The sequence below is a fragment of the Columba livia genome, chromosome 14, assembly GCF_036013475.1.
Source record: "Columba livia isolate bColLiv1 breed racing homer chromosome 14, bColLiv1.pat.W.v2, whole genome shotgun sequence".
In the NCBI taxonomy this organism is placed as follows: Eukaryota; Metazoa; Chordata; class Aves; order Columbiformes; family Columbidae; genus Columba; species Columba livia.
The window spans coordinates 6,227,512-6,245,309 of NC_088615.1; the positions used below are offsets into that span (position 1 = coordinate 6,227,512).

General features: G+C 42.3%; 1 protein-coding gene across 4 annotated transcripts in view; it reads right to left on the bottom strand.

The window, feature by feature from the left end:
* The window catches only part of GRIA1 (glutamate ionotropic receptor AMPA type subunit 1), a 124,410-nt gene that overhangs the window by 42,886 nt on the left and 63,726 nt on the right, over positions 1-17,798 (bottom strand). For all 4 annotated transcript variants that reach the window (XR_010466005.1, XR_002414611.2, XM_005503370.3 and 1 more), the window contains 4 exon segments: positions 16,939-16,992; positions 5,273-5,434; positions 4,007-4,174; positions 125-229 (listed from right to left, as the gene is read on the bottom strand). Coding sequence is in view for 2 of the 4 variants with exons in the window: in XM_005503370.3 (XP_005503427.1) it covers positions 125-229; positions 4,007-4,174; positions 5,273-5,434; positions 16,939-16,992 (489 nt within the window). In the remaining 2 variants the exon portion in view is untranslated.

The following is a 17,798-nucleotide window of genomic DNA, read 5'->3' on the forward strand; positions in this document are numbered from 1 at the left end:
GCACTCATGGTGACTCCACGTGCAAGCTTTCACGAACAGAAATATCTGTTCAGACCTAACCACACCATAACTCTAACACTGGGCTGGTGCCTGACACAGGAATCCACATTGCTCTCTACTTTACCTTTCTAATTCCATCATGTTTCATCTCAATCACATGGAGAGTGTAGTTGGTCCTCCGTCCCTTCTCATTAAACTGAACGTTGCCAGACAATCCTTCAAAACGGACCTTGAAGACAAATATCAATGAGGAGAGAAAACTGGTCAGCATCCTACATTATGGTGATTCAGCAGCAGTAAGAGGTGAGGGGAGGAAGGATGGAGAGCACAGTGATGTCTCAGATCCATGGAGGGGAACAGGACATCTATCTGACATCAGGCTTTCTCTTAGGTTCACTCTCTATAGTAGCAGTAGTTACATTTATACAGTCCTAAAATTACATTCAGCCCTTTGAAGACAACTGTGAGGCTGATGTGACCCCCAGTGAAAACGAGTTTGGCACCCCTGCTCTACAGCATACCTGGCCACATGAACAGCCTTTCTCTCAAATTACCCTTTCTTTTAAAAATCCTTTCTCTTAAAACCCCCCTTCTCTTAAAACTTAGTGGTCTATTACTGAAGTCAGCAATGCATAAAGTTAGATCATGTGTGTGAGCCCATTACCTCTTGGGATGTGACAATGACCTAAATCAGCTCTAAAATCCTCTAGTTGTTTTTTGTTTGTTTGTTGTTTTGGTTTGTATTCTCTAAATCTAACCTGGAGTCAAGATTTGGTAAAGAATTTGTCAGTTCAAATCAGGAACTGCATTTGGAGGAAATATGAAACCATGGCCACGGGTCCCAGCTGCTGCCTTTCAATAGAGAGGAGTCCATCAGTTAACAGGCAAATTTAATTACCTCTGCACCAGCCTAATAAAACTTGGCAATTTAGTATTGTAAATAAGATTTGCATAGGAAAATTTGAATCATAAATATCTGGTGATAACTGTCGAGCTGAAGAGCATTGCTAACATCACATCCCACATCCTAAACTTATCCTTTCAGTGTGGCCATTTGAGTTGTTGCAAAAGTGCCCAGGCTGGTGCGGAGAAGAGCTTCCAACTGGAGTCACATACGGTGTGTGGGGTCCGGGAACAAGGCACAGGAGTGCGAGTTTGGGTCTCTATAGAAGCCCCGTGAAGAAGTAATTATGACACTGGATTGATTGGAAAGTAAAGGTTTGTTCTCAGCCTTTCCACTGACTTTAGGCAAAATGGTTGTCTCTGCAACTGAAGCGATCCCACATGCAAAATGGGAACAGGTATTTGCTTCTACACCTTTTTCAGTGCTCTGAGAACCCCAGTTGACCCACAGTCAAGAAATGAGGATATATAATTACAGAGGAAATCTGTTGGTAATCTGCTTAAGCTGTTTGTTCTCTAGCTGTTACCACAAAGGTTTGTCATGAAAACAAACATCTGTCAGTATTTTCTGAAGCTCCTTTAAGTCAAGAGCTACTCCTGGTGACTTTTAGAGAAACATGCTTTTCTCTTCTCATAACAAACAACATTTCCATAAAAGCTAGATGCACTAGAAAAGAACCATTGTCTTAAGCATTCCTGTGCCTGCTTTTTTCATGGCCTTTTCGTTTTTCTCTTCAGGTTCTGACTGACTCTAAAGCTCAGGCTACAGATGTTCCTGCTTTGTAGTTTTATATGAACTAAAAGGCAAGTGTACACCACCAGTTTCTTCTATCTGAATGAATCAAATTTTAATCTTGTGATAACCATGTGGCACTAAAATGGCAAAGGGGATGTCTCCCATCTGTGCTGGAGAATGCAGCACAACTTTTCCATCATTTACTCTCCTCTGAGAGCTCTGAATCACTACAAAATATAGGGAGGATTGATTTCAACAGTGCTAAGCATCACTAAACTGGAGACAGGGAGCATTTAAATGCATTTGTGTCTAAGCCACAGGTATGTGGTTCTTTGCTGGAAGAGCTGAAAGAAGAGGATGTTATTGTGGTCTTCTGGCTTACAGGGTTAGTCAGCAGATAGGAACTAGTTACCTGCTTACCGGATTTGGTTACCAAATAACGTTAACAAAAAATCTCTCCAAAAAAAAATCTGTCAAATTTATAATAATATTTTCAAAGTATGACTGAAACCTCAGTGTGCTGGTTTAAAGCAATATTTTGTGAGCATTTTCCAGGGTGTGGAGGAAGGGGGGAAGTAATTATCTTTAATAGAAGCATACATTTTGCTGAAATGTGTTAGATTTCTGGTTTTGAAAAACTGCAGAATGTTTCAAATTTCTTTTCAGCTTTACTTCTGCCATCCATGACTCCTTCCTACACTAAACAGAAGTAAAGCAATTCAGGAGCTTATTCCAGACATTTGAGTAGAAATAAGTAGAGAATCTTTTTTGCTTTTGAACAGCTTATAAAATCTTATGCATTAGCACATGAGAGGTGAAGTGAAAGCACACTGTGCATAACTGTAAGAATTGGCCTAATTGTGAATCTTTACAGAAAGGATAACTCAAACCTTCAATCTAATCATAAGTTCGTCTATTTCCATCTGCCTCTTTCTCGCCACAATACTGAATGCTAGATGATTATTAAATTCATAGTTAAAATTTCCCTAGGAGGTTTCTTCCACTATATGATTCAGAGCCTTTTATTTTGACCATCACAACTTAACTGGTCAAAACTTTTAAAATTTTTATTTTTTTTAGTATTAAAGAACTAACTTTTGTAAATAGCTCTTCATGTTCGTTGTCCAACATTAAGAAATTTGAAATTGTTTCTGCGAAGAGATGAGTAAACTTCAGAGGATATTTTCCAACACATACAAAGTTCTGTTTTCTAGCTGTCTAAATTTGATATCCTGGTCTTATAAATTCAATAAAGGCAAATGCTTGAGACCCCATTGCTCATCAGAAGTCTTCCAAGTATTTCATGTTTATTAGGTAACCGATCTCCCTAATGCATCAAAGAGACTGATTTTATTATAAGGGTTTGGAGAAGCTGTGACAGTGATTTACTCAAGGTCATCCCTAAAGTCAATGACAGGCTTGGAAAGAAATTTAATCCAAGCAATAAAATCAAATCAGCTGCAAGACTTGGTTTTAAAGGAATCGTTGTTTACCAGTAAGCCAAACCCAAATCAAAACCAAATACCTGGGGAAATTTACATATGACGTGAATTAGCCAAATTAATTTTATTCTTCTTGCCTCCTTCACAGTTAGGAAGATGGGCTAAGCTATATTTGAGTAACAGTGAACTAGCAGTATTTTCAAGGAATCCATCTATTTTTATGTGAAAAAAATATGGTAGAAATGAATGACAGTCTTGAAAGTTATGAAAATTTGAATGTTCTCCTTTTCTAAGTTTTGGTAAGAGTATATTGTTTTTCTCTCTCAGTGTAAGTTTCATGTAGTTTTTTGTTTATTCAAAAATCTAAACTTTTATGCAGGATGAAAAAGCAAGATTATCAGATTTAAGAAATAAGCCATCTAAATGGCTATTATTAAGACTTTTACAAATCCTCACAGTATGAAACAAGCTATAATCTGAGCTTTAAGAATATTTTGACAACAGTCAGCTCATAAGGCAAAATTCACATGGTTTCAATCTTCATTTGCAGTTTGGAACTGAAGCCGAGTTCACAGAGAGTCGAAGAAGATGCAAAAAAATATGGTCTGAGGAGTTGTATTTATTGGGAAGGGGAAGATTATTAAAATAGAGATTAATGATTATATGAGATAACATTTTGGCTTTTCCACCCCAGAATTTCAACAGAAATTAGAGAAGGCAAGGACACATCAGGTGGTACCAGGAGAAACAGTTCATACTGGATGCACTGCCGAGCTCTTCAGGAGACCTGGGCTCTAATCTGGAAGGATCAGTTCCTCATCCCAGGTGATTTGTTTGAGCATTTCTGCTGCTAATCACCTCTCTTCCCCACCCACAGGCTCCATCCAGCCATCCCCAGAGTGCTCATATGTGCTGGGTTTCCAACCTGCTGCAGCGCTCTCTGGATGTCGATGCCTTGTCCCCAGGGCACGGCGGGGTTGGCCAGGCAGTCCCCGGCGTTGCCGCGACGGGAGATGTCAATCCGCTGCCTCCGCAGGTTCTGAAATGCCTCAGCCATCACCCGGACCCCGTCGTACGTTAGCGCTGATGTGTACTAGAAAGAGAAGAAGAGTTGTACATTGCCTGTTAGGGCGATCAGACCTTGGGCATGGCTCACCTCACAGAAGCTTTTCAGATGGTTTGTCCTGTTTTCATCCTTCCATCTATGAAGCTCAACAGCTTCTGGCTCCCTGTAATGACTGCTGCCCTGTTGACTCATGAAAGTTGGTACCTTCTCTCCCGGAGGGTGGAAAAGTGAAGGAAAAGCTCCACTCCCTGGAGAGGACTCAGCCTTAAAAGCCATTCATCTGTTACCCAAGTCTTTGTGTTTAATTAAAATTATTGATCTGAACCTTTACAGAATATATTATGCAGTACAAATGTGAGATATATGACATCAAGCAACAACTGACTCTTTCTGGTCACGGATGGAGACCAGAAAACTCCACTTCATGTGCAAAAACTCTGTAAAAGATGAGTTTCTTTGAGCAGAAACTTCTACAAAAAACACTGTAAAACCCTTGGCATGAACAGTAACCATTAGAGTTAATTCCTTGTCCTATAATCACCTATTGATTTATTTGTTCGCAACTTTCTTAAAATAATACTTCTGAAGTTGACACTTCTATTGCCGAGTATTTGTCACAAGTGTATTTGTTTTCAAATGTCCAACAGAAAAAACAACCTCCCCACTCCATCTGCCCCTTTACAGCTTTGGCGTCTTCTTTCTGTGGTAGGAATTAAAATGTATTTCCCCTCTGTTGTATACACTGATTTGAAATGCTCAGAAAGAACATCTGGAAAGACTTTATTGTCACTGGGTATGCAGTAAACAAGTCAGAGGCTAAGGAGTTAATGAGGCTTTTTTTATATATATATATACTAAACATTATGAGATATTTAATCTTTGGCTTTGAGGAGGGTAAAAACGCTAACTTGTATATTTCTTAGCAGGCAGCAACTGCTGCCTAGTAAAATTTAGACAATGTTGAGGCATCTGGAACAGATAATGTTCATAATTATATTAAATGTCAAGTTTTCAGAGTGAGATTAAAGAGCTCAGTGTCATGAAAAAGAGGTGAGCATAACTTGAACTGAGCCAGACATACCCTAAATTAATTTTTTTTCCCCTTTTTTTTTTTACACCACTTGCCTTTGGCCTCTTCCAGTCCACACGAGGATGTTCTCTGGCATCATTATTCCTCCACTGCTGCATGATCCTGGCAGGAACAGCATCCGTATAGTTCACCAACTGGAAGCCGGTTACATTGGCTCCACTCTCCTTGAATTTGGTCAGGTCGATATCCATGAATCCCTAGGACAGGAGAGAAACAGGAGAAGCTCATTAGACGAACACACCTCTGGGTGGATAAGAAAAATGCTGCCTATCTATGCTTATGACAGCCAGCTTAGGAAAAATATTTTCCCTCTGCAAAGTAAGGTCCAATTCAAGAGAGGCACCACTTCACCGATCACACAGGGATCTTCCCCTTCTCAGAGGCTCTGAGCTGGACATATCCTGTAGTTTCCATCCAGGGAGACAAATAGTCATATTAATAACAGCTCATTTGCAAGAAATCTAGAATAACAGGAAAATATATCCCAAATAAAGTCTAGATGAAAACAACAACATTCTCAAAATGTACTGGAATTATTCACCCAGCTCTAACTTTCATGTACTCAGGCACCCATGCAGAGGCTACTTCTTTTCAGGTCACAATTTGTAGGGAAAAATACATTTTGAACACTGAACTTTCAGCAGATCAAGTAAGTGGTCAGTCAGGCTGCCAAAGGAGCCTGTCTGTTCCAAAAGACATGTTAAAGGATTTACTAATTTGGGAGAAAAAAAGCGTACTTTTTTGGACTTTAGATTACTAATGAAATACATTTGTTTCACTTCTTTATTGCTTTTCCCTACCTCTTGCCCACTGCGCATGAGGAACACAAGTGCACAAATACACGTGTGCATTATGGTGGCATTGCGGAATTAGTCACTGCTGTTGAGTCACAGGGGAAGAAATAATTAGAGAAACGTTGCAAGCAATATGGAGAAGAGGTCATTTTTTGGTCTCCCCACTTTGATCCAGTCCCTTCAGTGCTGCTGTTCTGCAAAACTCTTTGCTGTGCTTCCTTACACAAAGCAGGTGGTTGAACAGAGACTCTGCCCTCCTGCTTGGGCTGCTGTGGGTGGGACAGGCTGAAGTCTGGTGCTTTTTCTTTTGGAATAAAAGAGATGCAGTCAGTTATTGTCCCTAGTACTGTTACCAACGAAAAAGCATGAGGAAAAATGAACAAGGGGACTATGCACGATGTGACCACTTGAGCAACAGAAGAGCTTGTTCATGCTCTGCCCTCCATGTGTTCTTCACAGGCACCTTCTAAACCTACCACTGGGCTTCTCTGCCTTGCTTGCTCTCAAACATGATGACGGTGTGAGTCAAAAAAGCCAAGTCACATTACTTCCATGAGACACTGGTCAGGTTCCCAAAGCAGATTAGCTTATTAACCTCCAAGGTTGGGATCAAACAGTCAGATGGCAACCTCTTTTGGAAACAGATAGCTTGCAAGGAAAAGACTAAATTGCCCTCTCACATCAGCATCAGACCAAGGGAGTCATGACTCAAAAATGTTTTTACAGACTTTTATACTTTTTCTTCTAGCTTTTTGTAAGCAATTCGGCACCCACTTACAAGGCTAAGGATTGGATATAGGTGTACAGATGCTCTAAATAGATGATTTGTTTTGCTTCAAAGTGCTGTGATTTAGGTAAAAAAAAGTGATACTTCGTGTGTATAAATTTCTCAGAATGCTGGTTAAGCCCACATCAGTCCTGTTTGCAATTGCTAGCGTAGGGGTTTCAGAAAGCCAGAGCTGTGATTAATGAATAGGAAATGCAGCAGGATAATCATCCCTGACATCTTAATGCATTTCAGGCCAAGTGGTTTTTGACACACAGAGCTCCTAAGGTTCAGTAAGAGGGACCCTGCAGGTTGCCAACTGGTTATTCATGGCTAGGACCAAATTACACTGACATTTTGCTCCTGAGAGGTACTCAGGGGAAAAAGATCTGTCAAAAGAAACTACTAGACAGCAATTTGAAGTTTGTGCCATCAGCTCCTCTTTGGAAGGCCTACAAAGGCATGAAGTCCAAGTTCCTAACGGAGTGTGGAGTAAGATGTCTTGTGTCTTCAGCCACCTCAACATGTAGTTTTAAACAGGAAAAGTCAAAACAAGATTATGACACCAGTGACCAGACTAGTGGTGGAAAACTGTCTTTCACTGTTTTCCCCAAACCATTCTGCAACTGAAGCGAGTATTCAACAATATCTATTTGGATTAATTTTACACGAAATACTAAAATAATCTGAACATGCAAAAGCAATTACTTCTTCCTGGAGATTGTACTAATTTTTCCCCACTGATTTTTGACACTATTCAGGTTCTTTAAAAAATGTAGAGATCTCTGAAGATTTTCCAATCATTTGAGGCAGCTGGGACCGTAGAGGACATCATTAACCTTGAATACGTCTTTGCATTTCAGCTGTTGTCAAGGGCTGAAATAACTGTTTTCACCTGTTATCCCTCCTCCACATGACCCAGCACAAGGTCAGTATAGGAACAGTCCTAATTATAAAGGCATTTTAATCACTGCACCACTGAAATCTACTCAGAGCAGGTCTAGGTGACATCATGGCCAATGAATAGCAGAGAGCAGATATTTAGAAAATAATTCCAAAAGGAGAAGAATTCTTGCTGGCTAACATATAAACAAGAATATATCAAATGTTATACAAACTGTCTCTTGAAAATGCTTCTGTTGACAAAGTGGCATCAGGAATCTGCTTGTCTATCTTTCTGGAATATCAGTCAATGCTTGTAGGAAACAGGATAACAGGAGAATTACAATATTTGCAAGTAAAGAAGTCACCAATCATCTGTCAGCTTCTAACTATAGCCACACGTTTGTGTTTTTTTTTTGTTTTGTTTTGTTTTGTTGTTTTTTTGTTTGTTTGTTTTTTTTTTTTTTTTTTTTTTAAAAAAAACAGATATTTTATTTAGTTTGCAATTGGCCATATTTAGAAAACAGACAAATTCTTAAAAAAATGACTAAGGAAAGACTGGAACCCACTACTGAGGGCAGCAAACATGCCTTTGAAGCAATATATTTAGTATCAAGCAGTTTGGGAAAGAACCAGCACAAAAATGCTTCTCTTGGCCATCCAATCAAGTACAGCAAGAAGTGAACAGTATTGGAACTACAGACTCCATGGGACCTCAGTGGCCAAAACTGTTTCAAAAATCTACCAGTGAACACTAGAAAAAGTTCCCTTTGTAGCCACATCTGGAGCACAGTGGGTGGTTCAGGGAAACAAGCTGAGCTGGAATTTGGTGATATGTGACTTTCTTCAGGCTCTTTAAACCTGAAGCATTTGGGATGTCTCTGTTGGACACATGGGTATCTGGCTTCACCTCCTCAAGCAGCCCTGCCAAGTCCCCTGGGGAGGAAGAGGAGGGACACAGGCGCTGTGCCAGCACCCCCGCAAAGCAGGTTCAGAGGGACCCAGAGCCAACACCGAGCTCCCCAGGGCCCCAAACAGAATCACTGCCCAGGACATAGGTACTCCCGGGGAGAAAACACTTCTACAGGCACAGTTCTTTCCGGGAACCATCAAAACCAAGCTGGAAGGGCCAGCACGTCAGCCAGCCCACCCCCTGCCCTACAGCAGGAGTAGCTGTCCCTTTGATTTAAATTCACTTTGCAAAATCATCTCAGCAAACCAGGGAATACAGCCTCCTGTCTTACATATGCCTGGAAAACATCTGGCTTTCTCCAAATGCCATTGAATTAGCAGGCTGATGATAAACCACAGAAATCCAGACCCATCCGTGCTGATGGGCTGAGACAGCCTCCCTCCTCCATGCCTGCTCTGAATCACAGCGTCTGCAACACACAGTTTGAGCAACAGCCAGACTCAGTTCGAAGGAGAAAACTTGCTCTTTAGCCCATTCCATGGACTGTTTTCTTTGCATTAATGAACCTCACAAAGCAATTACATGGAGAGGTCCTGCTGCTAGTAAATAACATGGGCAGCTGTTACAGAACTTCATGCCTTCAAATAGAAAACAGAACACTACTGGGAAGGGTTTTCTCCTCATTGTGTTTTCCTTGCTGCATCTGTTCTTTATGCTGTTCTTAAACTGAAAACATTTTTCAGCCAAAGGTTGTTTTACTGTCCCACTTGCTGCCTTGGTTGCTGGGAGAGATGTCAGCAAGTCACACATTTATATTCCTTTCCATTGCTTGTAGACTCAATCATCAAAGGAAATGCATAATGCAGGAAGACTGATGACTTGAAATGGGTCTCATGAATCCATCTTGATTAACTGGTCCACGAAGAATCTGCCTTGAAAATAAAGTCCCCCAGAAATGAGCCAGCTCCTTATTTATACCCTGAACACCATGAGGAGCCAAGACACTGAGTGGGCAGCGCAGTCGGCTGTCAGACAGTGTAGGGAAAGGCTTGTTCCTTTGTGCATGACCCTCCTCAAACCTGCCAGCTCCACTTAGTTTCCTGCATTTCTCCTTTCACCCTCATATTTCACTGCCTCACTGTCCGAAACCTCTGCCTCTTCTCCACACATTGATGATACCAGGTGACATTGCTCCTTCTGGGACATTGTCCCAGATCACAGGGACACCACAGGCAGCAGCAGCCTCCCCTCCATACCCAGACATTGACAGGCAGCTGACCACTGTCCCATGCCTTCAGATTCTCTCTGTATTTCACTAAATGAGTGTTAATCACTGGCACTTTCCATGCAAGGTGCCTCCTGCGGTGCAATTGTGCCTTTGAAGCTGCCATAACAGGCAGCGAGGGCTGAGCTCTGGACAGGCTGCAGCTCATCGTCTCATAAACCTTCCCGCAGCTCAGCTTAAAATCTCCCTGCCTTGCTCTAAGTCTTAGCTTTTCCTGAGAGAAAGGACATTAGAGTCTCCTTGAAGACTGCCACATTTCTGAAAAACACTGTTGTTTTCTCTCCTCCCTTTGCAACTTTTGAGCCTTCCAGATCTCCTGCCAAGACCAGTAAGCCTCATCTCTGAATGATGAGATGGAAAAAGCCCCTTTTCTCTCAAATTGCATGGAGAAGACTTGTTGGCTGAACCTAACATGGTGCCCTCACCCTGGGAATGAGTGTTAGGTGTTTTAGTCCCTTTCTGTTTTGGAGGGAGAGACTGGAACCTATATTTTTTTTCTTTTTACAAGTCTCACACTGAAATATTTCTCTTTAAGCAAAAAGCATTTAAGCAATTCAGCCTGAGCTTGGGTGGGAGCCACAGAAACCTGTGGCAGCATCAGGAAGCTGGCCCAGCTCTCTTGAGATGCAATCTATGTATGGCTTGCAATGCCAAACTGCTCCCTGCTAGCAGACTTTATGATTATAAGGAACTTGGAAAAGCACAACAATTGCTTCTGAATGGCTGTAGATCAGCTGAGTGAATGCAAAGTGGCTCCTGTCATTCCAAGGTACACTGGTGTCTTTCTGCAGGGAGCAAGAAGTCAAGTGTTCCCAGATGGAGCATCCCTAATATACCAAATTATCTTCAAGCTTGTCTTTCCAGTGAAGCGTCATTCCTCACTCCCATCACTTTGTATTAATAAGGACGGTACATCAAAGAAGAGCCCATCTGCTCAAGTCTCTTTGCAGCATGCCTTCCAACAGGAGAGGCCTTCTTCTCTTCTGCAGAAATAGTAATATGTCCAAACTCATTGTGGCAGAAAAACATGCGAGTCCTCACTGTCATACAGAAGTGAAGAAGAAGGAGAAAGAAAGATGGGAAGAAGGGGCACTGTCAGACAGGGTCCCAATCCTGCCATCTGGTGAGTCCATTTTGTTCTGTCTATTGAAGCAAAGCAAACCAAGTCAGATGAGGATCCAGGACTCAAGGGAACAGAGCTGGAGATGACCGGTAACTTGGGGTTTTTCAGTACAGCTCTGCGGGCAAAAGTTTTCTTCGTGATATTATTTTGCATCAGCCTCATCCTACTGCTGCAGCACATTCTGGATATAAATGATCACACACATCTTGTTGGAAAGCTCAGTCCAGGCAGAGGGACAGATGTTCTAGGTGGATGTTCGTGCTTTAGAGAGCTTTCAGAGCAGAAACTGATTCAAAGGTTTGGGAAACGTGCCATGTAGTGACAGATGCCAGGACTTCAACCAAAGATATGATTAAGGGATGTCCTGATCACAGTTTACAAAGATCAAAATGTCAGTGATGGAATATTTGGTCTAGCAAACAGAAACATAAATCTGATGGAGGAAGCTGAATTTTTGATGAGAAAAAAGCATCAAGGAAGTCACCATGAGAAAGATACTACAAATTTACACATCACCCCTTGCCAGTTGCGCAGGCGTAATGGATTAGGAGACTGCAAATGGCTGAGGAAACTTGTTAGTTCAACACCCTTTTGATGAGACTTAAGCAAACACATTTTTCCTTCCAATGGTTGTAATATAATCTGTGAGTTACTCACCTAATGGCCAGTGGCTTTTTTTATAAAGCCACAGTAAGTTTCTCATGCTTTTGAGCCGTCATTAGCTACTGCAAAAATCCTTCCAAGGTTGCGGTTCATATTCTCCTGTGCGGGCAATTTTTGTATCAAACCCAGATGATTTTCTTTTACATGAGACACTCTAATTCAAGCAAATACTAATTCAGGGCACTGCTGTGTCTTTTACTATCAGTAATTCAGATGAGATAATGTTATAAAGCTTTCTTTTGCGTGATAATTTAATCAGGATAGAAAAGCTGCCTGGAAGTGAAAAATGCAGACCTTAGAAATTTTACTGTCTTCCTCTGCCTGGAAAACCATATTTTCTCATGAGTCTACCTGCACTAACCTCTCAGGAAGAGGAAAAGTCTAACTGTCATAGTTTTAGAAACCCAAAAATAATGTAGGACATCTCTTTCCAACATTAGAACAGCATTTTTGCAAGACGAGGCATCTTGAGAGCTTATCAGGACAAGAAACCAATGCTGTACACATCCTTTTGGAAACTCCCACAAAACAGAATTTCCAGTCGGCCAGTGATGCAAACCCGAGCATTGCTCACCTTGCTTGTACCTGCAGTCAGCAATACTTCAGGAGGCAGGAGACAACATTAATAACTGAGGGTGATTAAAATAAACACAGCAGCTTTCAAGCTGATGGGAGACTGACAACTGCAGTATTTTAGCTCTAGGCAAACTGAATCAGAGGCTCGGTGCAGGCAGCAGAGTCGTCGGCACACGAACAGTGCCACATGGCACACGTGTGCAGTGGCAGGTTCAGCTTCTCACACTGAGCTGGTACCCAGTGCAGGCACCGCAGACCCTCCTGGTGCAGCCACAGCTCGGCTGCAGGACATGTTGGTGCTGCATCGCAGCAGGGGAGCTGACCTCTGCCTGTGCCGGGAGAAATTTACTCCCCAGGGATGTGGACACTCCTTTTCAACAGCCAGTTCGGGACGTTTCTTTTTCTTCATCTTCTTCCTGCACCAGCTGTTGGACTCAGGTCACTGTGTCTCAGCCCTGGTGATGCAGAAGTTCTCTCTTCCATTTTTGAGAGGAGAAATCAAAGAGGCCCATTTAAACCACAGACGAACTGAATCAAACTAGCAGATTTTGCCTGACTCCTGCACAAGCTGCTGTGTTGGTAACCTCCAAAACCACCACAAGTGCTTGCAAAGTGAAACTCTTGTCCATGGTCTAACTCAGCACTGACACATGCTGATGCAAAATGGCACAGGAAAAAATGCTTGCCTCTGCTAATCAACTCTGTTTTTATCTTTGCTCTTCCCTGCTACCCCTAGCAACAGCAATCTCATACACTTATCTATTCAACTTCGAACAAGAGCATTTGCTAAAAGAACAACCTGGACTAATGCACCAGGAAAAAGAAATGCTGAAACACTGTAGGTGGCACCTGTCCTTCATACTTTTCTTTTAAAGACAGGTCACACGAATGTCACTTATTTTAAGACAAAGATTTTCCTCTGCCCAAGAGAGATGATGTTCTCCCACTACTGACAGGAGTGAGCCTACATCTCTGGTGTAGGTCAAATACATGAAGCCAAGGTTGTGGGGAAAAAAATCTGTAACATCAAAAGAAAGGAATCCCAGAAATTTATAAATTTGCTCCTCTGAGAGTATTGACTATAGGTTTTTTTTCCTTTGTGGTTGCTACACTGATGCTCTCAAAGGCTGAGAACAAAGCTTAGAAAAATAAGGCTCACAAAAACAAACACTTCTTAAAGTTGCCAAAACTCTGAGTTCCAAAAAGAAAAATAAAGATACAGAGAAAGAGAGACAATCGCAAACCCCAGTGGTGGTACACCTGACAAATATCCAGGCTGGCAGCTGGTAAAAGCTAATTGGGGTAATTCTTTTGGGTACAAGTTGAGGATCCGTTTTCATGAGTTTGCAGAAGCCACAAACAGTGCCAAATTTGCCTCAAGGAGAGGCAGGGACGCTCACAGGAACCTTTTCCCTGGCAGCGATGCTGAAGACAGACGAGACAGGTTGTGTCTTTAACAGGCATAGCAGATTTGGAGAAGGATGTTTGCCCATGGCCTAAGGTGCAGAATGGTTTCATTTTGTTTGTGAACACAGAAATATTATTGTCTCACCTTGGCAACAGCAATTTTACTGAAAAAGAAAACTGTTCCTGCTAGGAAATACTAGTTTTCATTTGCTGCTACTTGTCAGATCCTGCTTGGTGCTTTACTGTAGCTCACCTGACAGCAACCGCTGGGCAAACAAGAGGTGATTAATGCAAGCCAGTTCCTCTTCGTTCATTAATCATTTGTGACCAGACAGGGAATTCCTCCGTGTTCAAAATGGATGATTTTTGCAGGCCTTATTCAGCCTGTGCATTGCCTTGCAAACTCACTTGCTTTGCACTCCTGATGTAACCCCAGTTTGGAGCTGCTGCAACTGAGCTACTTTGTTTTTTTTGGTTGAGTATAGCTCTGAACAAAGATATAGCCAAAAAGGAATTTCAGTGGGGTTATCCATAAATATTTCCCCAAATTTACTTCCAATGTGTCATTTCCATAATTGCCTCCCCATGAGAAAGGGCCCAAGAAGGTTAGGCAGCATTGCAAAAGGCAAGTATTGAAAATTCATCCCCTTGCTCCAGCTACTACAGGTAACTTGGTGGCTACAAACCAGCTGAGGGTTCACTTCTGCCTGTCCCAGCCAGGTCTGGAAACCTTATCTTCACATAGAATGACAGCCCTAAAACCAGGACTCTGTCAGTCAGCACAGGGGAGAAAAAATAACTCATTTGGAACTGTTCAGGCACTTGCAGTTTTTAGTTCTTAATTTATCCTCTTATGACCCAGTACTCCAGAATGAGCCACTTCCACAAAACCAGGCTGTTTTCTAGGCATGCGGGTATGCACATGAGGGTACGTGTGTGTGTGGGGGCAATGCACATGCTGTCATCTCTAGGGCTTATCTACAGGGGAAAATGTGGGGTGTTTAAGTTCTATCCACTATGTGTATGAGTCAGTGGGAATAAATTATAGCATGTTACACCCTCTGAAGGCTTTAATCCAGCAATGAGATGTCCTTAGAAGAGGGTGAAACCTACTGTGATCTCTGGGATCAGAGCATCCACACTAGGGTTTAACCCTGGCAGACACCAGATTCCCACATTCTGCCAATCCCTTATAACATCTCTTGCATCCCTGCAGAGGGAGTTCTTGCTGTCCTTCCTGCTGTAACAATGGCCTCAGGAACCTGGGACCTTCATGGCCTTTTTGCTGTTCTCCTTGCAGAACTGATCAGTGAGGAGCTCTCATGTGAGTGCAGCACATCGCGGATACTGATTTGGCTTCTGGTGCCTGAACCTGCCTGTGTGCGTGGCAGAACCGCAAAGCTTGTTCTGCCCTGGAAAGTGCCTTCTTAACCTTCAGGAGTGTTAGTCCTTTTTTAAGATATAGTTTTCCCATTTTGTCTCATTATCTCCACCTCTTTTTTTTTTTTTTTTTTATAATATTCTTATTTCTGGAGTTTGACTCTTTAGCAATGCTGGTTTTTAAGGAGCAAGAAATACCAAAGGAGAGAGCTAAAATTCCTTTTACTCTTCTCCTCCTCCTCCCAAATCAAAGCTGCTTGAAAGGCACAGCTAGTAACAGTGGTTTCTGGTAGTCTCATCAGAGCCTGAGTTAATTATTTATAATCCTTGTTGGCTGACTTTGCAGCCTCTTCCAGCCAGTTCTGTCCTCTCAGCATTTGTGCAAAGGCTAAGAAAACAAATTAAAGATGGGAAAAGCATGCCTTCTCAGGCTGAAGGTGAGAGAGAGTGGTATCATAAGACAGAGGGAAATGTCCTTCATAATTCCAGCACCTCAGTATCAGACTACCTTATGCCTGTAATGTATTTGTTTTTATGAAACCTTGCACAGATCAGAAGCAATAGAATTCACATTTAGCTTTTTGCATGGGTATACATAAAAGCGCACAGGCACATACACTCCAGCTACTCCAGGTACCTTCCCTGCTTAGCTTCAGTGAAGGGACTTTCACAAACATCTGAGGACCAGGACCTGGGTTACAGAAAATAATAATTGCTTAAAAATTAGTAACTGAAGTTATTGGCTGCTCTGCAGTTTGCCTGTCTCCCCCTGCACAAGTAACATTTTTAACTTCATAATTACATGCAGAAGTGCAGGGTCAGTATCAGGCCATTGTGGGGTAATTATGTGGCCATTTTTGTCTTGTAAATTATAGAGTTATCTTGGGACTGAGAGAAGGAGAATGGCAGCAACCGCTTGACTAATTGGTAGTTTAAAGTTTAATTACCCTGGGTCTGACGTGCTGCCTGGCAGATGCAGCTGTGGGAGGGAAGAACGGGCTCCGGACCCAGCAGGGACACAGCGGGAGAGCTCCTGGGGGAGCAGCCGCAGCCCTGGGTTGTACCAGCCCGTTCTCTGCACATCCCCCTGCATGGATGGACGGACACACCGGGGCAGGAGTTCTGCTGCAGAAAGCCTCCAGCTGCCCTTTGGATCGAGGTTATTCTTCTCTTCTACCTCTCCCCAAACATCCCCAGGCAAAGAAATTCTCCAGCCTCCAAGGAAGGGACAGCATATTGCTCCAGAAAAGTGACCCTGCAGCTGCTCTGTCCCCAGGCAACACCTCCCTGCATTAAAGGGACAATCGTCTCCCTAAAGAAATCTTTAAATCCAATTCACTCCTTAGAGCCATGGCAGTCAGATTTGATTTAGCACCAAGTTGTGGAATAGGCACAGATTTTATTCTTACTGGGAGGTCAGAGTGCATCATTATTAACATGTCTGCCCTTAGTGGGGCTCCCAGGATGGCTGTGAAACACTTCACTTGGGGGACACACACTGGAGTGGAGTTAAAACTAGTTATAAAATGCAAGTTGCTACCAATAGTCAACAACTTCTTGGTGGCCTGACTGAAAGGAGCTGGGAGGGCAATGCCAGGACCCCAGGTGCCCATGGCATGTGAAAAAAAATCATGATCACAACAAGCAGTAATTGACAGTTGGCTTAAGTGGCTTTGAAAAGATGCAGATTGATTCTGGAGGCAAAAAAATATTCCAGCAACCTTGGAGATACCCTGGAAATAACCTTGCTGGCTCAAGACAGAAAACGTCATGAGGAGAGCACCGCAAAAGACTTTGGTATTCTTTCTACCCAGAAGGTGGATTAGTAAAAAGACTTCAAGCTCATTATCTATAAGTATAGTTCTTTACAAAATAGGAGATGATAAAGAAAATGCCAAGGAGGGCAACTCACCAAATTTGCCAGAATGTAGTGGTATCCGTTCCCATTTTTTTCAAGCTTTATGATCTGCAAGATGCAAACCAAGGATAGTTAGCAGAGACCAACTAAGGAAGTAGAGCTTTATTTATCTACCCCTCCTCCCCATTTTTTCCCCAATGAAACTGGTTGAAGACAGGAAGACACAGTGAAAGAAAAGTTCACAACCTTGTCAGAGGAAGGACGGAGCTTTCACACATGATACTTGAGCAGCAAGTCCAAAATTAGACAGGACAAGATCCCCAAGCAGATTCCACAGGCAGGAGACTAAGCTACCTGGATCAACTTCTTTCCTATGGGCTTAGGGATAAAACCAGTGCTTTTTTTAAAAAAAAAAACAACAAAAAAACACTAAAAGGTTAAACAAGATTTATATTTCAGACACTAAAGGAACAACGCAGGAAGCCAAGGTCCATTTGTCCTGTGAATGCAGCTGAAACACTGAGCAAGACAAGAGAGCTTTTCTGCTCATCCTCTGAGCCAGAGTCCCTGCCCCAGATACTGACCTGGGCGAGATGCCAGGAGGTTTACACTAAAGGGCAATTTTAGTCCTTTAGTGCATTGGGGTAGCTTCAAGCCACATCTTCAGAACAAAGCTGCCTGGACATGTTACTCAACAAAGGATTCCCCTCCCATGTTCATTAAGATTATTTATATCTTCATGCTCACGGCATCCCTATATATGCTCTTTACCACTTACTCCTTTCTCCCTGATGCCTGTAGAGTTAGGGTTTTATTCTCTTTTATCAGCACAATTGCTTATAGATCTGTAACATTGGAAAGTTTCTATGTTAGCTGGAAAAATTCCCGTTGCCTAAGTAGAAAGGAACCAGCTG